The following is a 26,115-nucleotide window of genomic DNA, read 5'->3' as shown; positions in this document are numbered from 1 at the left end:
CAGCTGTGCTCACCCTGTAATGAAAGTATAGAATATGATGAAAACTTAAGTTTAATGAGTAAATTTAAATAATTTACACTACTGAGTTTTATAAGACTTAATAACCAAATAAAAATTTCAAGTGCTGTAAGATGTTAAATAATTAAGAATTTATTACTAATAACCTGTGCATTCTCAATGAGGGCAATATCACACCCAAGGGAGTGAAAATTGGTTTTTATCTACTGTATACAAAGCACAGATATAGATACAGTACATAAACAAATATAGAGTTATATCTGTGGTGTTAAAATTACATGGAGAGAGGCAGTTAGAAAAAAATGTCTACAAAGGCTCCTTAGAGGGTCAATGATACAATACTGGGAAAATGGAATTTATTTCATGAAACTTGAAAACTGTCAGCTTTGCCCTGATAAAGCCAGTGAACAGTGAGGCTCCTGTGGTGGCTACTTACACAGTGGGCCAAGCTGTGGGGCCTTGGGCAGGAGCAGCAGAATGGAAACAAGCCCAACCCAGACACCCAAATTAGTTGTCAGTATTTTTGAGGCCAATCAATCAGTGACAGGTTTTGAAGCTGCATAGAATTAATTATAGTACTCTACCTTTTTTGCATATTTTTGAAGTTTTCTGTAAACTTTCTTTTATGGACATTTTTTAAAAAACCAAAATATATAGTGGTCCAAACAAAGCAAAGTAAAATATGTGGTACAAGGAAACCATATTTTACAAATATCCTGTTTATTCTGAGCATTCAGACTTAGAAAAGAACTTCGTTTCAATTTGTCTTTTTATTTCAATATGAGCTAAATTTAAGAAATTACCCTAGTCTTCTGACTTCATTTCCCAGAGTTGTTAGAAGAGCTAAATGACAATATAACTCCTTATGAAAATATATGGAAAAGTACAAGAGCTGATGTAAAAATGGTAATCAAGGTTCCAGGCATCAAGGGATTACTGAGTAACTGAAGAATAAAACCAGCCAGGCTGTAGTCCGACAAAGGGTACGCTGGTTTATTAACAAGGTGCCATCTAGGAAGGCCATCAGACGTTCACGGTGACAACTCACTGCCTGAGAAGTATTTCAGTGTGGTGATTTCCTACCTTTTTTGTTTTTGTTGTAAAAGAGTTTCCTTCATTTAATAACTTAGGAGTCTCTTAAATTAACATTTCAAAATTAAAATAATTCATCAAATGGGAGTCATTTTTACAGGTAAGGTAAATTACAGGATAAGGTATTGAGTTAATTTTGTTTTTTTAAATCAAAAAGCCTTAAAATGGTCAAGAATTGATAGAGTGGGCATGACAAATATACATTTCAGAGTTTCATCACCAATGAAAAAATAAAGCATTTTTATAGACTTAAAACTGTCATTAGTGCATTTAGATTTTGGTGAAGGAAAATTTAAAATACCTCTATAATAATACAATATTAAAAGAAAGTGGCCATGTACTGAGGTCATTTTAGTGAGCTACCATCATTTAAATATAAGAAAAGTAATTTCTTGGTCCAGATTAGTGAAACCTTAAAAAAGATTGTCTCTAGAGAACATTATTTGAGAACAATGCTTTTTCAGACACATTCTGATACTCAAGTTCACTTTATAACACAATTATAGATTAACCTTTTAATTACATCTTTCTTATTAAAAAGCTGTCAGATTTCCATTTCTTCGGGAGATATTTTCAGCAGTGTGTTGTTCAATTCCACAGGTTAAGCTCTCTTCATTATTATTAAGAACTTCATACATATTACAGAGACTGCCATTCATTACTTTTTCATCTTTCCGAAAAGACACAGGCAGACTTGCGAGACTAAAGTTGACGTCTTTAAAGGCATGCAATAAGAATATTCCCACAATGATTGTAAAGAAGCCACTCAGAGTACCAATGACATCATCAACAGGCATATCTTGCCACTCCTTAAAAAGAATAGCTGAGCAAGTTAAAACCGATGTTGTAAAGAATACATAATATATTGGAGTCACGATGGAAGTGTTGAATATGTCCAGGGCCCTGTTCAGGTAATTAATCTGTGTGCTCACACAGACTATAAGGCTCAGCAGCAGAATCCAGGCCAGGGGATGTCGCAGCACAGGCTTTCCAGCAAACAGCTCTTTGATAGCAATGCCCAGGCCCTTAACACAGGAGACTGAAAACGCTCCAATTACAGAGCAGATTGTGATATACACAAGAATGTTTGTCTGTCCATGGCGAGGTCCCACCACAAAGATTAATATCAAGGACACAATGACCACAAGTGTTGCAAAGACCACAAAACCTGGAGGAGGCAAAGTCAAATATTTAAGTCCTCAATAGGAAGGAGAAAGAAGTGGTCTTAACATAAAAATCAGCTTTCTTTTGCTGCCCCAGCAAAAAAGCACATTCATAAAAATTTAGTTAGAAGTACACACTGGAAGATTAAACTATGCTTCATATTCACAAATTATTATACACGTAACATTTTTAAAGTAGCCTCTTAGGCCTTATAATTATACAGATATCCCTTGATCGACATGGGATTGAGCTGCGTGGATCCAATTATATGTGGATTTTTTTCCTAATACATACTGCAGTCCTACACAGTCTGAGGGCTGAATCTGTGGCTGTGGAACCTCAGGTGTGGAGGATGGACTATAAGTGGGTTTTCTCGGGTGCTCCTAACCCTTGTGTTGTTAAAGGGTCAAACTTACAGAAAATGGCATCAGGCTGATTCACAGCTGTCTATCCTAGAATATTGTACTACTTCCCACCCACTGGGGTGCTCTAACTCCAAAGACAGAATCAGAAACTAGTGGAGAGAAATCATGAGATGACCTTGAATGCTCAACGATTTATAGATGCTAAACAACATTTGTCTAAGATGAGTAAATTTTTAAAATATCTAGGGACAACCACTGGGGTAAAAAAACAAATCAGTAAGAGAACATGAAAATAACTGTCAGGGTTCAGGTTGGATATGGAGAATTGAACCCAGCATGATAATAGTAATGATTGTGTAGCACCATGGGCCAGGCACTTGTCTCAGCAATTTGCACCAATTAACTCATTCAACTGACAATTACCCTGCAGTACAGACGCTGTCATCTGCATTTTAAGATGAGGAAATTTAACCTTTTTACTCCTCTAATTCTGTCTAGAAGGAAACTTCAAATTAGACAAATTACCATCCCCCCCAAATCAATAAAAACTACCATTAATTTCCTCAGACAGACAAAGATGAAATATGAGAGGAATCAAAGCAGTCAAAATCTGGAGAGAAAGTACTCTGAGGTTGCACCAACACCTCTGCTTGTTCCCTCAGGGCAAACACCAAACCTAGAGCAGGAGTGAGGATAGGCACGAAGGCCAGCAGAGAGTGGTAACCTGGGGCTTATGGATGTTTCAGCAGAGGAGGTAAAAAAAAAAGAAAAAGTGAGAATTTTAGGCTAAGTAGCTGGGACAAAACAGGCCAAGATTGCAGAAAGGAGGGAACTGAAGAGGCGCACGCGAATTTTCTGTGTGGTGTCTGTGGGCACAGAGCTGTACACGCCTAGTCAGAGGGGCCAAGTGGACAGCCTGGTGAGGAGGCCAAAGGACTAAGCAGAGAGGCCCGCCTTGTCTTGGGGCTGCCGAGACAAGACACTGGCAATCCACAGCTCGCCAAGCTGGAGAGCCCTAGCCTATCAGTTGGGAGCCAGAAGGGCTCTGACCAAGAATAATGGCAAAATGGAAAAAAACTAGCCCCAGCTTACAGGTTGAAGGTCATCTGCTTACTCTTATCTGCCTACCCAAAGAAATTTAAATTCTCTCTGAAGGAAGAAAACATCACTTAGAGCCTTTACACTTTTTAATACACTATGGCCAGCATTCAACTGAAACTGTCCAAAGACAAAACTAAATGACTGAAAACAAAAGAAAAAACAGACCATAGAAAGAGGCCCACAAATATTAAAGTTTTCGGATAAAGACTTTAAAATACCTAGGACTCTCCAGGGACCTGATGCACCATACCATGCATGTGGCTGACAATACTGTACTGTACATCTGGAAACTGGTTGGGAGGGTGAATTTGTTATGTGTTTTTTGCCACCAAAAAAAAAAAAAAAAAAAGGAATCAAAGTACAAAGCCAAGCTCTTGGAATTAAAAATACAATAGCAGAACTAAAAACTCAAAAGAAGGGTTGGAAGATTTGAGGAAATCTCCCCAAAAGACAGTAAAAAGGCAAAATGGGGAAAAAATATGTAAGAAAATTGATGGTCTAGTTCAGGAGGTCCAATCAACAAGAAGAATAAGAAGAATTTCACAAAAAGAAGAGTATCAAAGAAGTATTTCAATTGCTTCTAGCGTAAGGCATGATTTTTTAAATTAAAAAAGATACATCAAGTACCTAACACAATGGATAAAAATTAACCCGCATCTAGGCACATTACTGGGAAATGTCAGACAATGAGGGCAAAGAGGACATCCCTACATGTTTCCAAAGATCAGTCTCATATAAAAGATAAAGAATCAGGAATTCCCAGGCGGTCCAGTGGTTAGGACTCGACGCTTTCACTGCCAAGGACCCAGGTTCAATCCCTGGTCAGGTAACCAAAAATAAAAAAAAAAAATCAATTGTGTTTGATTTCTCAGCAGCAATACTGGAAGTGAGAAGATAATAAGGTCATGGTAGATTAAAGACATCTTGATATATGCAGGTCTCAAAAAGTCTCTCTTGTGTGCCTCTCTTGTCTCCTACGAGAGTGGCTCCAGCAAAATGAGGGTGCAAACCCAGGATTTGGGAGATAAGAGATCCACGAAAAAGCAAAAGTGAAAGGGATCCCCCAGGATGCTGGTGAAGGAACCCAGGATGTTGACTCTGCTAGTGGCCTCAAGACATCAGTCTAAATTGAGGCCAAACAAGGCTCTTAGAGAGAGAGTTCCATAAGAGATGACACTGCAGGAACACCAAATATGTCTGAAATTACTGAGAGTAGAATTAGATCACAGGGGAAAAATTTCAGAATGGACTGATAAATTTGTAGAAAACTAAGCAAATAAGATCATTATTAGTTCAGGAAAATCAGAAGTCACAAGAAAGGAAGGGAAAAGTAATCATAATGTACTGTATGTCCAAGCTGAGAATAAAAGTTATGTAGTGACAATAATGTAAAACAAATCATTTAAACAAAACTAAATAGATACAACTGGTAATAGATATAATAATGCCTAAAGGCAAGGAGGTAGTAGCAATATAGCATGTTATTTAGAGCAGCAGCCCCGACCCTTTTGGCACCAGAGGCTGGTTTTGTGGAAGACTGGTGGTGGGGGTGGGGGATGGTTCAGGCAGTAATGCGAGCGATGGGCGGCGGCAGGGGCAGGTGAAGCTTTGCTCATTTGCTGCTCACCTCCTACCGGGCGGCCCAGTTCCTAACAGGCCTCGGCCTGGTACCAGTCCGCGGCCTGGGGGTTGGGGACCCCTGATTTAGAGATACCAAGTTAAAGAACAAAAGAAACAAGGGCGGAGGGGCTGCCAGGGGAAGAAAATGACTGCAATTTCCCTGATAAGCCTTGTAGGACAACTGGCCTCTTCATATGCACATAAAATTTTGATTCAATAAAAACTATGTTGAAAAGTAAAATACAGTAAGACCAATAAAGCTTTTCTTTTTTTTTACCTGGATCTCCTAGCTTGTGAGACATTTCATTTAAAGTCTCAATCTCCTCTTCTTTTGGAGCATGAATAACCATAACTGTAGATCCCAGAATACTTAGCAAACATCCAATTTTTCCATGAAGGTTAAGTCTTTCATTTAGAAAGTATGAAGAAAGAATAGCACTAAAATGGGGAGAAGGTGGAGAATATTAAAATAATCAGCTACTTTTCTCATTTTTAAATATCAACACAACTCAGAATTTAAACTAATGAACTCAAACTAAAACACTGTGAGCTTATAAAGATTCTGGCTTTCAGCCAAAGTAAAGAAAATGCAAATTCAATCATAAAACGAAAGTTTCTGGGAACCACCTGTTTCATCATACACTAAACCAGTATAGTTACCATCTTTCTACTGTAGTACATCAATGTGAAATTTATAATTAACAGAGCTATGGTACAAATGTATATTCTATTTAAGAATCTATGTCCAAACCAATGCTTAATATTTGCTCAACTTTAATTTATCCCTACTGGTTGATGCATCCTTTGTACATTTTCATTTAATTCTATGTAATTTGCCTATTATATTATCAAGTTTTAATAATTTATAACTAGTTTTATCAAAATCTTTAAAAAATATAAACCTATAAATATAATAATGGCATAATATACAAAAATTAAGGATAAAAGACACATGCCATAATATATCTTTATTTATTATATATAATACATAACATCTTATATCTTTATATATTATGTATAATATATAGTATCTTGAAAATTATATAATTTGCATACTACATTGATTTATAAAGTACTATCTTTAAAAATAAAAATACCTATCAACCAACCAACTTTGGGAATAGTAGCCAAAATCCAGACTTCAATATGGGCTTAGCTGTTTGGGCTAATGATTAAAATAACAGAAACAGGACAAGTCTTGTACTGCTCCTTCCAAACAAGGATCCTGGGCCAGTCTTCAACCATGCCCCAATCAATGATTTTCTGTAGAAGGTACAGAAATCTATTCATCACCAACCACCACCTACCAAAGTATACATGTATCAAATGATAAATATTGTAACAAGTGCAACTTGGAGTTTTAAAAAACTGAAATTAAAGTAGAACTAGTGCTGACTTTGAACACAAGCAAGACAAAGAATAAAAGCATCTTCTCCCACAACTTGATAGCTTGCCTCCACACAGAGGGTAACATTTCAAAAGCAAATTACTATGCAGCATAAAAAGTTCTCCACGTTGCTTAAACATAAATTATGCAGACCATGTGTGGTTAGATGGTACTGAAAACTTCACAGGCTGAAGGCTGAAACCCTAGCTGTTGTTTCTACATGTGATGAGTAGGGTCCTTACCTCACTAGGACACTGAGTGCCCCTAACGGAGTCACTAGGGTGGCTGGTGCAAAGGCATACGCAGCAAAGTTGGCCACCTCGCCAGCTCCCACTTGGAGACAGACAACAAGAGAAAACTCTCAGATAGGAACATATCTAGTCAAAACGGAAATGCCTGCATTTCATTTACATTTATTTTTTAACATACTATTTCAATCATATCTAGTAATTTCTGTATTTTCTCCCATCTATTCACAAGGGTTCTCCTGTAAATTAGCAACATTAGAATAGAGTTCAAACCCATTAGAAACAATACAAATCTATAATTTCAATGGAAGACATCTAATTTATGTTTATATAGGTGTTTTTTAAATTAAAAATTTTAATAGATATTTACATCCTATGACAACAAACACAAATCAGCTAAAAATGATATGAAAGCACTTCTTCCAAGTCTTTTTCACTAGCTCTTTTCTTTTTTAAAACCCAACTCTTATATTCAAAAGGTATTCTTAGGTTCCTACTATGTGCCAGATGCTGTTCTAGCATCAGGAAATACATCAGGGAACAAAATAAAGATACCACCCTCCTAAGAGTTACATTTTAGTGAGGGAAAACAGACAAAACACGTATGTCAAGTATTTAAGTGTGCTATGAAGAAAACAAAGCAAGGGAAAGGAATGGAGAGCTGGTGACGGGCAGGACATGGTGCCAGGCAAAGATGCTCTGATAGGTAATTCTGACCAATCTGATATGGAGTGAGGGATTTACCAGCAGCTATGGGTATGGGGAAGGGGGAGAGACATCCCAAGCAGGGAGAAGAGCAAGTACAGAACTTTGACTCAAGACAATGTCTGGCATGTCTGAACAGCAAGGAAGCCAGGGTGGCTCCAGCAAAGCGAGCCAGGGGGAGAGAAGCCAGGGAGAGTCTCACAATGGATTTTAACTGAGCTGAAAAGCCACTGGGGAATTTTAGCAGGAGAGGGACATGTGATCTCATAAAATGATCACTCTTGGCTACTATTTTCAAAATGGTTATGCCAAATATCCTTTGTCTCTCACTCTCCCCAACATTTAGTATTGTCAGATTTTAAAGTTGGCTAATCTGTTAATGGGAAATTTTATTATGCTTTCAATTTGCATTTTCCCTTTTCATATTTATTGGCCAAGTGAAATCTTTTAGTGAAGTAGCTGTTCAACGTTTTTCTCTTGTCTATTAAGCTATTTGTTTTCTCTTATTGATTCTAGGTAATTCTTTATATATTTTGAACACAAATCTTTTGTTGGTTAAAAGCATTTTTTTTTAATACCATGACCTGCTTTTTTTTATTCTCTTAAACTCTTGTAATCAAAAAAGTTCTTGGGGGCTTCCCTGGTGGCACAGTGGTTAAGAATCCACCTGCCAATCCAGCGGACACGGGTTCGAGCCCTGGTCTGGGAAGATCCCACATGCCGTGGAGCAACTAAGCCCGTGTGCCACAACTACTGAGCCTGCGCTCTAGAGCCCGTGTGCCACAACTACTGAAGCCCACGCACCACAACTACTGAAGCCCACGCGCCTAGAGCCCATGCTCCGCAACAAGAGAAGCCACCACGATGAGAAGCCTGCGCACTGCAACGAAGAGTAGCCCCCGCTCACCGCAACCAGAGAAAAGCCTGCACGCAGCAACAAAAACCAAACACAGCCAAAAAATAAAATAAAATAAATTTATTTAAAAAAAAGAAAAGAAAAAAGATCTTGGGGCTTCCCTGGTGGCGCAGTGGTTAAGAATCCACCTGCCAGTGCAGGGGACACGGGTTCAAAGCCCTGGTCCAGGAAGATTCCCCATGCCATGGAGCAACTAAGCCCATGCACCCTGACTACTGAGCTCGCACGCCCCAACTACTCAGCCCACGTGCCACAACGACTGAAGCCCACTCGCCTAGAGCCTGTGCTCCACAAGAGAAGCCACCGCAACGAGAAGCCTGTGCACCACAATGAAGAGCAGCCCCCGCTTGCCGCAACTAGAGAAAGCCTGCGCACAGCAACGAAGACCCAACGCAGCCAAAAATAAATAAATAAATTTATTTTTTTTAAAAAGTTCTTAATTTCAATGTCAAATTTTAAAATATCTTCCTTTATGGTTAGTGCTTCATACAACTTGTACAAGAAATCTGTCTCAAAATTCTTTATCCTCTAAATCCTTTAGTGTTCTGCTTTCACATTTAAGCTTATAAACCACCTGGAGTTGATCTTTATACAGAGTGAAGTAGGAACCCTATTTTCTTTTCCAGATGGATTGTTACAGCAATATTTACTGAAAAGTACCCTTCCCTATATCAATACCACCTCTGTCATAAATATACTGCCCATGGACCTATTCTATTGGCTCATGTATCTATCTTGTTATAATACCATCCTGACTTAATTAGTGTAACTTCATTAAGTCTTGATATCCAATAGAACAAGTCCTTTCACCTTTTCTTCTTAAAGAGTATCTTTCCTTTTCTTAGACTTCTGTATTTCCACACATAATTTAAAATCAATTATCATGTACCACCTAACAACCTAGTTTCAAATGGAATAGCATTAATCCATATATGAGCATGGAGAGAAATGACAATTTTACAATTACAACTATTGTTGTATTTGTTGAATACAAATACAAAACTATTGTTATATTGTTGAATCTTTCAATCCATGAAAATGACATATCCCTCTACTATTCGTCTCAGTAATGTTTTCATTTCCTCTGTGGGAATCTTTACCATCTTTTGTTAGATTTATAACTAATTCCTGTTTCTTAAAATTATATGCTGATGGTAACATTTTAACATTTCATTTTCTAATTGTTGCTGATATATAGAAACACAGCTAAGTTTTGTATACTAACTTTGTATCCAACAACCTTGCTAAATTTTAATTTTATAACTCATCTGTATGTTCTTTGGAATTCTTATACCCACAATCATATAATCAGCAAATAACAACAGTTTATATGTTCCTTTCTAATCCTATTTTCTCCCCTTGACTTTCTGCATTGGCTAGAAATTCCAGTAAAATATTGAAAAAGTGATGAGAGGTTATTTGCTTGTTCCCAGTTCCAAAAAGTTAAGTCTTCAATATTTCCCCATTTTTGCGTTTACTGGGCAATTGTTGGTTTTGGCTTTCTTTTGTTAGCATTTTTTTTTTTTTTTTTTTTTTGGTTTTGGCTTTTTTTGGTCTTAGAAATCCTATATCATATTAAGGAAATTCACTTAAATTATTAATTTGAAGTGGTTTCTTTATAGTCATGAATAGCTGAATTTTTCTGAAATAATTTTTCTCCTTCAATTTAACATGGTAAATTATAGTGATTGGTTTTCCAGTATTATGCCAACTTTGCATCAACAGAATAAATCTAACTTGTTCATGCTATACCATTTTATTTGTAATTTTTACATATATGTTCGTGAATGAGACTAGACTTGATTTTTCCTTTCTTATCCTGTCCTAATCAGCTTTTGGCATTAGAATTATGCTAGCTTTTTAAGAAGAGTAAAGGAATATATACTGCTTTTTCTATTATTAGGAAATTTCTCAAGACTACAATTATTTCTTCTTTCAATGACTGAAAAATTTACCAATGAAACCACCTGGGCCCAAGGTTTAGTATATGCAAAGGTATTTTTTTTGGCTGCGTTTGGTCTTAGTTGTGGCATGTGGGATCTTTCATTGCGGTGCGTGGGCTCTCTAGTTGTGACGTGCAGGTTTTCTCTCTAGCTGTGGCATGTGGGTTTTATAGTCGTGGCACGCAGGCTCCCTAGTTGAGGCGTGCAGGCTCAGTAGTTGAGGTGCACAGGCTTAGTTGCCCTGTGGCATGTGGGATCTTAGTTCCCTGACCAGGGATCAAACCCACATCCCCTGCTTTGGAAGGCGGATTCTTTATCACTGGACCACCAGGGAAGTCCCATATGCATAGGTTTTAAAATTATAGATTCAACTGTGTTAAGTTAGAGGAGTATATTCCAGTTTTCTATTTCCTCATGAGTGTTGATAAATTTTACTTTTCAAGATATTCTGTCTACGTTTTTTTATCAACTGGAATAAATTTTTCGTAACATCCTGTTAATACCTAGAAAACCCTAATTACATCACCTAGCTATTCTACCTTCTCCTTTTCTTGATCAGTTTCAAGGTTTACCAAGTTCATTATCCTGATCACAGACCCAAATGTTTGCTTTAATGCCCTGTTTTCTATTTAAATAATTTCAGCTTTTCTCTTTATTTCCTTCTACATTTTGGGGTTTATTCTGCCATTCTTTTTCTATTTTCTTGAACTAGATGCCTCACCTTTCTCATTTTCAATTATATTTATTTGAAACCATAAACTTTACTCTAATTACTTCAGTTATATTCCACAAATTATGATATTCTGTACTTTGTATCAACATATTGAAGTATTTTCTAAATTAAACATATTTTAAAAATATTTTTTAATTTCCATTCTGACTTCTTTGAACTATGGGTTACATAAAGCATATTTCTAAGTTTCCACACGTGTTTTTCACGATATCTTTTTGTTACTATTTCTAATATAATGATCTGTGAAAAGACTTCATCAAATCCTTTGAAAAATTAAAGACTGGCTTTATGGTCCTGCAAACAGTCCATGTGCATCAATATTCCATGCACTTAAAAAGAATGTAGATCTTAAGTTGCTGAGTTCAGTGACTTAAGTGTGTTAAATCTGCTGTTCAAATTTTCTATCACCTTAAGATTTTACTCTGCTTTCCCCATCAACTGCTCAGTGTTACATTAAAATCTCACTGTATGATTTTGGATTTGTCTATTTTTCCTTGCTATTCTGTCAACTGCTGCTTTGTATATAAGGCCATATTATTAAGTAAAATTAGAACTGTTAAACTTCCTGAGTTGAACCCTTTGTCTTAAGAAATAGTCCTCTGTCTCTAGTATTGTTTTTTGCTTTGAATTATACTTTTTCTAATATCAATAACAGAAATCTCAACTTTTTTCAGGCATGTTTTCCCATCCTTCCCTTTCAGCCGTTCTGTATCTCATGTTTTACAGTGGACCTTGTAAAAGGCATGTAGTTGTTTTTGTTTGTTATTTGTTTTTATAATTCCAGTAGAATAATCTTTGCCTTTTAACTGGGGCATTTCGTGTACAGTAGTTATTGATATATCTGGATTTAAATATACCACCCATTTTAAAAGATTTTCTTTTCAAAAGTTTAAAGAATAATGCAACACTTCAAATATTCAGAAAAACAGAATAAAATATAAATGACAGCTATATATCCACCACCCAGACTCCCCAAGTGGCATCACCTAACTGATCCTTATTAGTCCAGTTCACAAGTTCTCTCTTTCAACTGCCTGCTCTGGAGTCTGCGATTACCTCTAGGGCAGAAGTATCTCCAGCTTATCCTGAGCTCTATGCTTTTCCCTGATCTAGGCTAGCTAATTCTTCACTAACATGTTAGCTCTTTAATGCTTTTAAGAGGATGGTTTTTTATATCCTGTCCAGACTTTTAACTTATTTTCAGCAAATCTTATTAGTTTTAGCTTCAAAACACATCCAGAAATTCTACCACTTCTCACCATACTCACTGCTATTACTCTGGGTCCATGCCATCACAACCTCTTACCTAATTATTTCAATAGCTTCTCACCTGGTTTCTCTGCTTTTGCACCTATGCAGTCTGTGCCTCAACACAGCAGCCTGAGAGTTCCTATTAAAACCTGAGTCCGATCAGGTTACCTCTTCACTCAAGCCTCCAATGACTCCCCATCAAACATAAAAGTCAAAGTCCTTTCTATAACCTACAAAGCCCCACATGATCTAGGCCCTTATTACTTCTCTAAACTTACCCCTACTGCTTCCCTGCACATCCACTCCCTTACTATTCTTGCCTCTTTAATGTTTCCTGAGGTTTTAATAATCCAGTACTGTATAACAAAGCACCCCCCAAAACTGGCAGCTTAAAACAACAAAAGCCATGTTTTCTGTTGGTCAAGACTTAACGGTTTCTCATAGTTTCTGTTGATCAGTAGGTACTTCCCACTCAGGGTTTTTCAAGAGGTTGCAGTCAAGATACGATCTGCAACCTGTACCTTGCTACAATCTGGAGGACCCAGTTCCAAGATAACTTACTCACATGACTGGTAAGTCAGTAACTGGTTATAGCCTGGGGACCTCTCCTCAGGCTGCCTGACTGTCCCCCAGCACAGCAGCTGGCTTCAGAATGACCAATACAATCATCAAGGCAAACCTTAACGCCTCTGATAACTCAGTCACATCATCAATTCCGTTGTATTCTTTGATCACACCAGGTCAGCACTAATTCAGTGTGAAAGGGGATCATAGAAAGATGTGACCACCAGGGGATGAGGATCTTTGTGGGCTATCTTGGATTCTGCCTACCACACTTTAAAAGGCCAGGCATGGTCCTGCCTCGTGGCCTTCATATTTATTACTTCCTCCTGCTTAAAATGTTCTTCCCCCAAATATCCATATGGCCAGCTTCCTCAATTCCTTTATGTCTTTTACTCAAATATTATCTTTCCAGGGAGGGCTGCCCTGGCCCCCTAACTAAAATCTAAACCTATCCTTCCTTCACTTTATTACATCCCTTCCCTACTTTACTCCTAGCAAGTGTTAACATTTATCACTAATACACATTTTATCTTGTTTATTTTGTTGTCCATGTAGAATGTAAAGTCTCATGTGGTTAAGAATTTTTTTGTTTGTGTATTCTGTTTGCTATATCTCCAGCACCTAGAACAACTGGCATACAAAAACTGATCAAGAAATATTTGCTGAATGAATAGTCAAATCAGTCTCTTTCTTATTTCAACTGCCCTTAAACTTAGAAAAAAGTTTACATAATTTAATCTTGAATACTTTGAAGGCTTAGTGTCTTAAGGATCACTTTTTCCATGTACCCTTTAAAAGGTAATCATCAAAATAAGCATGGACAGTCTTCTCAAATGCATATCTCATTTCCAATTTAGAATGAAAATTAATGGAGGGACAGGAATTAAAAACAGGATGTGTTCTATGATCTTTCACTTTCAAAATTACCTTTTTAAACTGAGCATAATTTAAAAAAATACATATATATATATCAGACATGTTTTAACCAAGTAAATGTCTTCTCATTCAAATTAAATAAGCTATTAAACTGCAAAATGACTTTTACAGGCTTAAATTTTACATATTTTGTGTTTTGTTCATTTACAAAAACAGAATTTATTTAAAGTTTTAAAACTGCTGGTAATATGAGGCTGTAATAGTATATGTAAATATTTCAATATACAGCTATAATATTTTCTTGAAATGTCCTCTATACATACTTGATAGCAGTCCAGCCCACCACAACCATTCTTTAAGATATGCATGGCCACCTTGACCTGTGAATGAAAACATATTTCACCTCTTTGGAAAAGTGCCAGACTTCACTAAATTTATGACAACTATTAGTAATGACAGATTTTAAAATATCATTTGCTAATTATTACTACATTGAATAAAGGTTTCATCATGATTACATACGGGATTTCTTAGATAATATTTTTATGATTATCTTAGAAAAGGGAATGTGAGGATCATGTGAATGTGAGTGACACATATTCAGTTCATACTTCATTCTTTTGTTTTGTGAACTCAGTTTCAATAAATAAAGAAACTGAACGTATAAGAAGTAGCCCAACTTCAAATGAATCAGATAGTGGACAAGCCACTTAGGTGTGGGTGAGCCCCACTTATGAGGTAGTAACCTTGGAGAAAGGGGTCCTATATTGACCAGACATAAAAAGACTGAGCACTGCTCACAGTGTGGGGCTTCCAGGATGCTCATGCTGCCTTTTCACTTGACTTTCCTCCAGTCTAAACTAATAAGATCCGAAAGCAATCAGTACTTAAGCCGTTGTTCAAAAGAAAAAGCCAAAGTGAATGAACCCCTCGACAAGCGTATCCATATGGGCAATGAGTACCTGCCTTAGGAATGAGGATACACTTGTTCAAGCAGCATATGCCAATACTTTCTCCCCTCTGCACTAAATCTAATAGAGGCCATTGTTTTAAGAGAGTTTAATTAGGTTTGGCCATAGAGATGGCACAGAAAAGAAGGAGGTAACATTTTTTACTGCCAAAGCAGGTTTTCCTATGAGGTCAGAACTGGGGCAGAGGCTGAATGACAGAACATGACCAGAATGCAAAATAATTCTGAGAGCTGTTATGATGCACCAGACGAAGTCAGGGGGGTTCAATCACACTGGGCATCCCCCAGGGTCTCGTGACTTATCAGTAATTTCTGGGGATCAACCTACACCACCCATCAGAATTTCACGCAACTGAGTACACTTCAACCTTAGGAAGCCCTCTCTTTCCTTCCTGCCAATTGGAGATCATCAGAAAAAATGTCTAAGGAAAAGTTAAACTTTTACTATCATAGACAAAAGATCCTAGCCTTCAATAGGATTCTGATTCTATCCACATACCTTCATTTCCTTCTCTGCAGTCATATCAAAATTTAAAGGAAAGGCTGGATGCTAATTGGGCATTGGTCCCTACTCCCACTTTGATAATAACTCCAAGAGCGAGTAGTTAACTTATTTTGACTTCTTACTTTTTATTTTTCTCATTACAAAAATGATTCTCTATAAACATTTACAACTCTTGCACAGTTCAAAGTTTTAAATATAGTCACTAGGAATGAAGATATGGTCTTCTACGGTCAAAGAACCCAAGTACATAAGCATACACTGATGTCATTTCAAAGTCACATAGGGCATAAATAACCTACCTGCTCTCATGGAGCCTTTTCTGGCAAGTCGCAGAAGGCCTTTTTTTTTCAAAATGAAACTCCCTCCAATGAAAATGCTGGAGCTCATAGCCAATCCCAGACCAATATAAAAGTCATATTTTCCACGGCCCTGGCTCATTTCGTTTGTTACTTTAAAAATGCCTGTGAATCACATTGATCAAGAACAGAGAAACTGCTGGTGCTGGAGGCAGGATAATGCAGTCTTCAAATCTAAATGACGCAAAAGAAAATGAGATTTTTCACAGAATGACAGGATGCATGACCATATACAATTCAAAATTTTACTCTTTCTCTTTTCATAAAATAATAACATTTCTATTGGTACTATTAATTAACATCAATATATTTACCATTTGTATTTAGTGCTAATCTAATTATATTTCTTCCAATTATGGCGAAAGATGGGATCTTGATATAAAACCATACTTAAAAACTGAACTCATAGGGACTTCCCTAGCGGTTCAGTGGTTAAGACTCCAAACTTCCACTGCAGGGGGAGAGGGTTTGATCCCTGGTTGGGGAATTAAGATCCCACATGCCATGCGGCGTGACCAAAAAAAAACCAAAACAAAAACTGAACTAGGGCTTCCCTGGTGGCGCAGTGGTTGAGAATCTGCCTGCCAATGCGGGGGACACGGGTTCGAGCCCTGATCTGGGAAGATCCCACATGCCGCGGAGCAACTAGGCCCGTGAGCCACAACTACTGAGCCTGCGCGTCTGGAGCTTGTGCTCCGCAACGAGAGGCTGCGACAGTGAGAGGCCCGCGCACCGCGATGAAGAGTGGCCCCCGCTCGCCGCAACTAGAGAAAGCCCACGCACAGAAACGATGACCCAACACAGCCATAAATAAATAAATAAATAAATAAAATTTAAAAAAAACAAAAAACAAAAAACACTGAACTAATAGAAACAGAGAGCTCCCAGAGTTAGGGGGTAGGGGGTAGGAGTGAAGGTGGTTAAAAGGTACAACCTTCCAGTTACAAGATAAATAAGTCATGGGGATGTAATGTACAGCACAGTAACATAGTTAATAATACCGTATTGTATATTCGAACATGGCTAAGGCAGTAGATCTTGAAAGTTCTCATCACAAGAAAAAAAATGTGTAACTCTTGTGTGGTAATGAATGTTAACCAAACTTAATGTGGTAATCATTTTGTAATATATACATTATCTGGTACACCTTAAACTAATACAGTGTTACATATCAGCTATAACAATAAAACTGGGGAAAAAATTAAAAATAAAACCACATTTAAATTGATTTTATAAACTGTGGTTTCATATTTTTAAAATGTTTCCAGTCTTAGCTGGATAGTCCATAGTAACAAAACTTTGCTTTTAAGACAAAACCTTCTAGGGACTTCCCTGCCAGTCCAGTGGTTATGACTCTGTGCTCCCACTGCAGGGGGTACAGGTTCAATCCCTGGTCGGGGAACTAAGATCCTGCATGCAGTGCAGTGTGGCCAAAAGTTAAATAAATAAATAAATAAATAAAATAAATACATATTTTAAAAGTTAGTTTCACCAAAAAAGAAAAAGAAAAAAAACTTCTACAGAATGAAAGTCAGGCATAAAAACATACAAATCTAGTCTGCAAATACATTTACCAATTTCACAAATGTGTCCTTTTTGAATAATCTATACAGAGAAAAAATTTTCTCACTCATATATTTTCTTCTTAGAAATCTATGTAGACATAAGCATTTGGTAATTTATTTCTTATTTAGCCTATTTGGGGGTGTGTAAGGAGAAGGCAGATGTCACATTATTTTGTGAGCAGAGGATGATGATTCTAACAGACAGATGTTTGCCAGGGTGTATGTATAGTACTGGTGGACTTTTTAGAGAACATGAGGGCCATGGGACCTAGAGGACTTGAGTCATAAGGCCAGAAAGGATGCAGTGGCATACCAAAGACTGCAATTTTTTTTCCAAATAGCCAAAACTCAGAACTCTGCTGACAAACAAACTAAAGCAAAGTGTAGAAAGTGGAGGTAAAAACATTTACTTAGCTGCAAGATTTATGATTGGTTATAACTAACTGCCAGTCCAACTTTCTGGTATGTCCTGAGATTTTTAGTCCCACAATTTAACAACTGAATCCCAGAACTAATCTGCAACTCAGTCAGGATCCTTAGTCATTAACCCTCACTAACTAGCCAAATGTTTCCATTCTTCAGGTTATGGGACTCAGGCTTTTCATAAAAGGAACTTAACTTCCTATCTACCTAGCCCCTCAATTACCTTATCCAACCACTCAAACAGCTTTTACTGAACATATGCTATGTGCACTAAGCATTATGATAAGCTCTCTGGATAAAATGGTAATAGCTTTTACACTTCAATGGGGAGACAGACAAGCGACAGATTATAACAGGGGGTTGGGGGATAAGAGAAATAGGTTAGGGAGATTAAGGGGTACAAACTTCCAGTTACAAAATAAATGAAACCGGGATGAAAGGTACACTATGGGGAATACAGTCAATAACAATGTAATGTCTTTGCATGGTGATAGATGGTAACTAGGCTTATTATGGTGATCATTTCTGTAACATAGAGAAATATCAAATCACTATGTTGTACACTCAGAACTAACATAGCATTACAGGTTAATTATACCTCAAAACAAACAAACAAAACTTTTGACACTAAACTTCCAGGTATGAAAAAACATCTTAAAAACGGTACTTACTGTAATTGAATACCAAAGATTTGACAATATACTTAAACACAAAGGAATGAAGCTCTCTGCAAATATGCTATAGTTTTTCAAATCTGGTGGCTTAGTTTGAATCAATTCCTTTACTTCTACTTCTTATCAATAAGTACAAAAATGAAAGATAAATTTCAAATCTATAATTAAACTGCTCTATCACCAAAAGAAAAAAAAAATTATAACAAAAACAAGTGCTTACAGGTTCCCACCACACCGTGAACAACTGGTTTATCCACGTTTATGGCCCAGTCACCCTCAGCAGAATGCCAGCTCCTGGGCTCCTGCACGAGTCACCTTTTTTTATCCTGTGTACTCAGCTATCTGGCAGTCTCATGTCTCAATACATGTTTGGAATCATATAATTGGTCCTAAAAAATAAAGTTGGCTATTCATGAGTGGTCATTAGTGGACAGAAAACCACTGCATCACTCATATCAGCATCCTAAAATGTAACCACTATTTTATAGACTATAAACTGAAGAACTGTAAAAAGTTGTCAAAGTATACTGGGAAGTCATAGTACCACATACAAGTGAACATGCAAAGATAATAGTAATAACGGCTGGAAAATGGGAGTAAAGAAACCTGGCTACCAAACACGTCAGCCCACTTGGCAGGTATATCCTTCTAATGAGCAAGAGTCACCTAACTTTAATGAAACTTCTTCCTTCAACCGTTACGTTCATGGAACAATGTTCGTAATTATGATTCATACAAGTTCTACTGAGGAAGTAACTACTTAAATCTTCAAAAATCTCCCTTTTGAAGGTCTGAACAGAACAAGCCAAATTATAGTCTGAATGTTCTGGAATCAATAAGATGGAACTTTGTTATCTGCAAGGATGATACCCAGAAACAAGTCAGGTTTATCTGTAATTCCAATCCCAGTACAATGATAGCCTCACAAATACAAATTCAGACTTTAATTATATAAACCTGACCTTCAAATGCCAAATGTGTAACTACTAATTTACTAATATTTACTAACACTTAATGTTAAATTTCACCAAAGGCGAGTTAGTGGTGTAAGGTCTAAAATTAAGACCCAATATATTGTGCTGCCTTGACACCTGGTAAAACTGGGATGACCTGACCACAAGTTCCTGCCCTCCCCCACTCTGCTTTCATGGCTAGGTCCCGAAGCCAAACAACTCTACTTATCATGGGGACCAGGCACATTTCCTGCTTATCCTTGAGTAGTGGGCTTCACTGCCTTGACAGACTGCAGAATTATTAAAACCAGCTAATCACATCCTCCTGCAGGAGCCAAGGGGCCCCTCAACCTCTTGTACTACAAAGCCTGCCTCCACAGTCCCTGGTTCTTTCTCTGCAGCCCCCGTGTGGCCCTGTGTGGTATGCGGTGTCCTCCTCCTCGATGAGTAAAAGTGACTAATAAACTGCTGTCTAATAAACTGCTCTCACGTGTCCAGTGTCAAAGGGAGGGAATCCGCACCCTACCCCCAACCAACAAAGTGAAGAAGAGGTGATTAAACAAATACCTTATAATGTAATCTTACTCATTTTATAATGTAATCTTATTCATTTTATAATGAGTAAGATTACTCATTTTATAATGTAATCTTACTCATTTTATCCAATCTTACTCATTTTATCCAAATAGTGAACTGAAAGTTCACTATTCTTAACTTTACTATGTCTACATATAAATTTTTTCCACTTGTTACATAAAGTTGCATGATGCTATTTAAAATCTTTTTCCCTCTTTTTTTTAATTGCTATTGACTTATTGTGGAAAATTTCAAACACACAAAAGTAGAGAGAAGGCCTTTTTTGAGCAGTTGGGTCAATCATTTATTATGCATGTGGCTCTGGAGAGCTGTACCCCTCGTGCCCACTTCATTTCCCAACACAGGATCATGGCTCCCTTGAGACAAGTCATCAGTGCCCAGCCACACTACAGCCCTCCCATCCTCCTTTCCACTACTTAGAGGCTGCTCTTCACTCCAGGCCAGGTCACACTTCAAGCTATGCTACAAAGACTTCTCGAGTAACTATAGCCCACAGGCATTTTCTCTCCTTTGCACTCATTTTATTTACAGACAGCTTCATAAAATTTATTTCTTAATTACTGTTGTATGTTCAAAGATAAATTCTAAGTTTCTTAAAGACAATGACTGGTTCTTTGTAGTGGTTTCTCCACAAAAGGCACTCATTTATAGTGGCAAATATGATTTATAAGCTTTTCTAGAATTAAGGTTATTTGTTGTGCTTGTTCGTTCACTTACTGAACTACAATGATGTGTATGTGGGTGGGGAAGGGTGCCAAGTAACATAAAAGTTACATGCCATCAAGTTATAAAGCAGCCTTCAGCCACTAAACTAAGTAAATGAATCATCTCATTTCACTTACAGTTTGAAAACAGGACGTCCGTGGACACAGCGGCAAGTCGGAATCTGCTTGGAAGTGCAGAGAAGTTCCTCCGCACTATGTGGGGACAACAATGGACACACAGAAGGACGTTCAACCCCCAAAGCAGCAGCCAGTGATATATACCTGTGGAGAATGTCACACAGAAAATGAAATAAAATTACGGGATCCAGTCTGAGGCAGAGAATGTGGATACAGAATAATGCACAAGAAAAGGACTAAAAGATGGGTGGTTTTTGATGCTCGGTGAAACATGAAATTCTGAGGACTATCTTCGTTTGTATTTGGATTTGCTGTTAATGTTGTTGTATAGCTTTTGATTAGTGTACTTCATGAATACAACTATATATACATAATTTCATTTTAAAAACCATATTGTATTTAGAGATCTATTAATAGTTTATATAAAGATATTACTTTTTGTTCAATTAAAAAAAAAAAAGGAAAGAAAATAGGACATCAGTGTGAATGTCCTGAAAGGAATAGTTGCTTCACTATTCGCTGACCTGGTAATGTTCTATTCCTACTCTGTGTAACTGAAGGTCAATCATAGCCAAGAGAGCCTGAAACAGAGATTATTTTTTATTTCTTAAGGATTAGCTATGAGGCAGGGCCAGGTTTAAAGACAGCTAAAAAAGAAAACTTGCTAAGTTTCACTTCCTCTAGGTTCCCAAACCAGATATGACGAGCTCCAGGTGGTAACCTGCCCATGTTACCTCTTAAAGGGACTCAGGTGGAAGGTCCCAATCCCCTACCCCTGGCTGTTACTGTTTATTTATATGTGGCCATCTGTTCAAGAAACATACACTGAGTAGCTACGATGTGCCAGGCATTGGAGTTATAAAGATGACCAGAAGTTCCTGTCCTTAAGAATTCCACAGCTAAGGGAGAATTCTGAAAATAAACTATTCAAATTTTAAACACACTCAGACTCTTAGAATTTTCAGCTTGTTCTTTCTAAACTTTAACACACTTAATTTTCACTACTGATTTCACCAATATCTATGAATACTTATACTGTTAACTTCCATTAAATGCAATTATGTCAAAAATGAAATTAATATAGCTCAAAGAAAATAATTATGAAATTGGTCTACCTCCTTCTAAAACGTGGAGAACACATAATTTAAGGAACAGGAAAACATGGACTAGCATTCTAACACCTATACAAAAGGCCTAAATTAAGATTTGTCTTGGGAGTTAGAGTTCCAAAACAAAGTTCCCTGGTGGTCCAGTGGTTAGGACTTGGTGCTCTCCCTGCCATGGCCCTGTGTTCAATACCTGGCAGGGGAAAGACCCCACAAGCCACACAGCATGGCCAAAAAAAAAAAAAAAAAAAAAAAACCCAAAAAAATTTCGCTTTGCAAAATGACTTATCATCAATCACCAAAGTTAGCTAACTTTAAAAATTATACTAACTGAAGTACATTTACAGCTTTAAACTTGTCACAGCACTCCTGACATTTCATTTTCGAAAAAGCTTGAAAAGAAACGTGATAAGAGCCTCATGATGAGAAAACAGGCACAGAGATGTTAAGTAACTTCTCATGCAGTTGGTGGGTAGGAGACCCAGGACTAGAATCCAGGTCTCCTCAGCCTTTAGCCTTTCCCACTGGAGTCTCCTTTTAGTCCCCGAGCTGGAATACAAGCAAGGGGCAGCTCAAACCAGGCTCTCAGTGTAGGTCACTGTCTTCACACCCAATCTGCCTCTCCTTATGTTCTGACTGCAGCTTCACCATTTTCATTACCCAAACTGCATACAAGGGCCAAGGATGCCAGATGGATTCTACCTTTGAAATGTGGCCTGGCATCTCCATGTCTCTTCTGACCCTAATCCAGTTTAAAAACATCATGCTACCACACTGCTCTATAAAACACATCTCTGTCGTCTCATTCTCCTGCTTACAAACTTAGAATGGCTACCCAACTATTTACAGAAAGAATTCCAAATTTTGTAAGCCAGTAACTAAGACCTTTCACCATTTGTTCCAAACCTGTCTTTTCAATCTTAACTTCCCGATACTGTATTTCACATACCCTGGTTCCACCCTAAGCCAAGTTCCACCCTAAGCCAACATACTGCTGCCATTCTTACCTATTCCTTTCACTCCTCTATAACTTTATTACATTATCCCTTTCATCTTTAAGGACCTGCTTCAAAAAAGCACCTCCACAATGAAGCCCTGCTTGAATTCCATAAGCCAATCTTTTCTGAATTCCCTAGCCTTTAATCTGAACCTCTCTTTGGACACTTTTCTAGCCCTTATTATGATTACTAATGTACATGACTCATATCCCCCTATGGACAAGTGGTATGCTTATCTCATTTACTCAATCAAAAAATATTTACATGAATACACACTATGTTCTAGGAACAGGGATACAGCAGTGAATACAACAGACCAAAACCCTGCCCTCATGGAGTTTACCTTCTGTTGGTAAATAAGGACACAATATTGGAAGGCGGTGAATGCTATGGTGAAAAGTAAAGCACGTTAAAGGCATTGGGGAGTTGGGTTGGGGGGCTTCTATTTTAACTAAGTTGGTTAGGAGGTCTAGTGCAGAAGGTAACACTGAGTAAAGGCTTGAAAGAGACAGTAAAAGAACAAAGCAGAGAAAGAAGTGCAAAGGCACTGAGGCATGAGCAAGTATGCAGTTTCCTTGGAAAAGAAAGGCCACTGTGGCTGACACTAACTGAACCAGGGTAGGTGGGATACCACAGCAGAGTATTTTTATACAATGGAAATTTCCTGAAAACTAGTGTAATTGTTTTTTATTATTATGTCTCCCTAATAGTAATAGCTACCACTTATTGAACGCCTACAGAGGCACTGCTCCTGGTGATTGAAACACATTAATTCTAATCTACACAATAATAAGAAAAAGGTATCATTACCCCCACCTTGCAGGTAAAGAAACCAAACCTCTCTGAGGTTAAATCACATGTGGAGGATCACACAGAAAGTTAAACAGCCTGAACTGGAACCTAAGTGTCCACTGGCCTCAACTTCTATATAGACTGCCCACATCATAATAAAACCTTAAGAGTTCTCAGTCTTTACTTCTACTTGGTTTACACTGCTTTAATTTTTTCCAACCTCTCATTTGGCTAATTATTTCTAATAGTAGTAGTTATAAATACTACAGAACCTAAATTTCCAACCCTATTTCCAACATTAGTTATAAATTAAAACTTTAACTTACATGTACGTTTAATATGGTCTCTCTTATGAAAACAAGGCTGGAAGAGGTTAGAGATGACTTATTCACTCTCATTTCCTCGTAAATAATACCCTTTATTCTCATTTAAAGTTTTAAGCCCTGGCAGAGTAGCTCCAGCCTGGAACGAAGAAAATACAGAAATAGGCAAAAGGAATGAATAGTTACTGAACACTTTTAAAATTTGACTACTACCCTCCATACTCGTTTTACTTACCAACTAACATAATACCAACTCAACCGATCATAACATACTGCTTCAACGGACAGCTTACTGGTATGAAACAAAGATCTCTATTCCCTCACATTCACTGACAGTACTTTAACAAAAAATAAAAGTACTAACTGGACTCGCGGTATATAGAGAATTTCTAAAAACAGAACTAAAGCACGGTCTATAGTAAATGAAATGAAAAATCTAGTAAAGAGATTCAAGAGACAAACACAAAACCAAAGGTATACTGAGTTTTGTTCAGCTGTATGGAGAGGGAGAGCGGAATCTCTGAGTTTATAAAAGTTAGGAAATTAAACAAGCCATGTTCAAACCGTTACAGCGACATCTAAGGCTTGTTCAACTGTCAGTTAATATCTCCGCAGTAGCTGAAACAATCTTCCAACTCACAACAATAGGAAACTATCTTAATGAACTTAATGAACACGCGCCCCAGACAGGGCCAGGCCGGTTTCCGTGGGATTTACTGGCAATCCAAAGCACGGTGGTATTCCTCGATGCAGGTTACGGGGGAAACCCCATCTCAGACCACGCGCGGCTCGGGGTCCCCAGGGAAAAGAAAGGCGCCCCTTAAGAGTCCTTCCCGACCCAAGATGGGCAGGCTTGCCCCCAGCCCCTTCGCGCTTGCCTGAAAGGAAGAAAGTGGCGACCTCACCGCCGGTGGCCGGCCCGCCCCGCGCGCGGCTTGCCCTCCACTATCCGGCCACGGTCACCTCCGCTCACACCCCCGTACAGGCCGCACGGGCCACCCCCTCCAGAGCACGCGCGGCCACCGCCTTCGTCGCCGTCCAGTGGGAAGTGCGAGCATCCGGGGCTGCAGCCGTGCGCACCTCTTCCTCCATGGGGGAGCGCCCAGGGGAACCTGCTCCGGACGACCTCCGGCCTCCACCTCCGCCACCAGGTCCAGGGGGCACGGCCGAGAAGAACCTGGGCGCGGCAGAGTGACGTAAGAGATGCCGCGCGCGCGCGCACTGCGGCGCGGCAAACGCTCCGCCCCCGTCTCGCTTTCCGGTTGTGTTCCAGTCTGTTTTCCAAGTCCTGGTTGGCGGAGGGCGGCGGGGCGGGCCAAAGAGAGAAGGTTTAGGAGGCAGCGTTTTGCCACGTATTGTTGGGCAACCAAATGATCAAAGCCAAAGTACCTTGTACCGTGAATTCCCACGCGCGGTTAACATGTGAAGCTGCAGTTTAAGCGGTGTCCCTAAGAGCCCCTAGGGAAAGGTGCTCCAAGAGGACAAGGGGCGGGACTAGAGCGAGGCCGGTAGACCGGGGCGGGTTGGCGGACGCGGAGGCGCGAGACCAAGAGATGGGGGCGGGGCGGGGCTCGGCTCAGGGTCAGGCCCTCTCTTCCCAAACGTTAACTAACCGAATCGGGGAATAGATTAAGTTCTTTGGAAGAGTTTGTGGTTTGGTTAAAGCCGGTCTCCCGACACTTGGAGCAGAGATTTATTTTTCATGAGATGCACAGAAAACCCACTGTTAAGCTGTCCTGCCTTGGCTGCTTCTGGAACGTGGCAAGTTCCTGGGACCCATCATCATGATTTCCTCGAAAAAGGACCAAGACAGAGGGCTCATTTATTAGAAACGGAAAGCGCAACTAGCTACATCTGCAGTGAGACCTGCTAATAAATCAGTAATACCTTTGTTACAGGTGCAAAAGTCCTCTGGGGATATTCTTCCAGTTTTTGACTAGATACAGAAACACTATTATACCAAATTTAAATCATTTTGGGTGGGAATCTTTCTAAAATGAAGTCTATGTTTATTTAGCCAGAAAATGC

At 38.5% G+C, this 26,115-nt stretch overlaps 1 protein-coding gene and 1 pseudogene across 1 annotated transcript; one reads left to right on the top strand and one right to left on the bottom strand.

The window, feature by feature from the left end:
* Positions 1 to 120: 120 nt before the first annotated feature.
* On the bottom strand, positions 121 to 21,007 carry NIPA2 (NIPA magnesium transporter 2). The gene is made up of 6 exons (XM_060017032.1): positions 20,869 to 21,007; positions 15,758 to 15,988; positions 14,307 to 14,363; positions 6,990 to 7,080; positions 5,638 to 5,798; positions 121 to 2,278 (listed from the first exon to the last, which is right to left on the bottom strand). The coding sequence occupies exons 2-6, from the start codon at positions 15,894 to 15,896 to the stop codon at positions 1,644 to 1,646; spliced, it is 1,083 nt and encodes a 360-aa protein (XP_059873015.1). The 5' UTR covers positions 15,897 to 15,988; positions 20,869 to 21,007; the 3' UTR covers positions 121 to 1,643.
* LOC132428728 (DNA-directed RNA polymerases I, II, and III subunit RPABC4 pseudogene) lies at positions 20,960 to 21,321 on the top strand (annotated as a pseudogene).
* Positions 21,322 to 26,115: the final 4,794 nt, after the last annotated feature.

The sequence above is a fragment of the Delphinus delphis genome, chromosome 7, assembly GCF_949987515.2.
Source record: "Delphinus delphis chromosome 7, mDelDel1.2, whole genome shotgun sequence".
Classification (NCBI taxonomy): Eukaryota; Metazoa; Chordata; class Mammalia; order Artiodactyla; family Delphinidae; genus Delphinus; species Delphinus delphis.
Note: the sequence above shows the minus strand (reverse complement) of the source record. Positions and strands in the feature narration are given on the sequence as shown.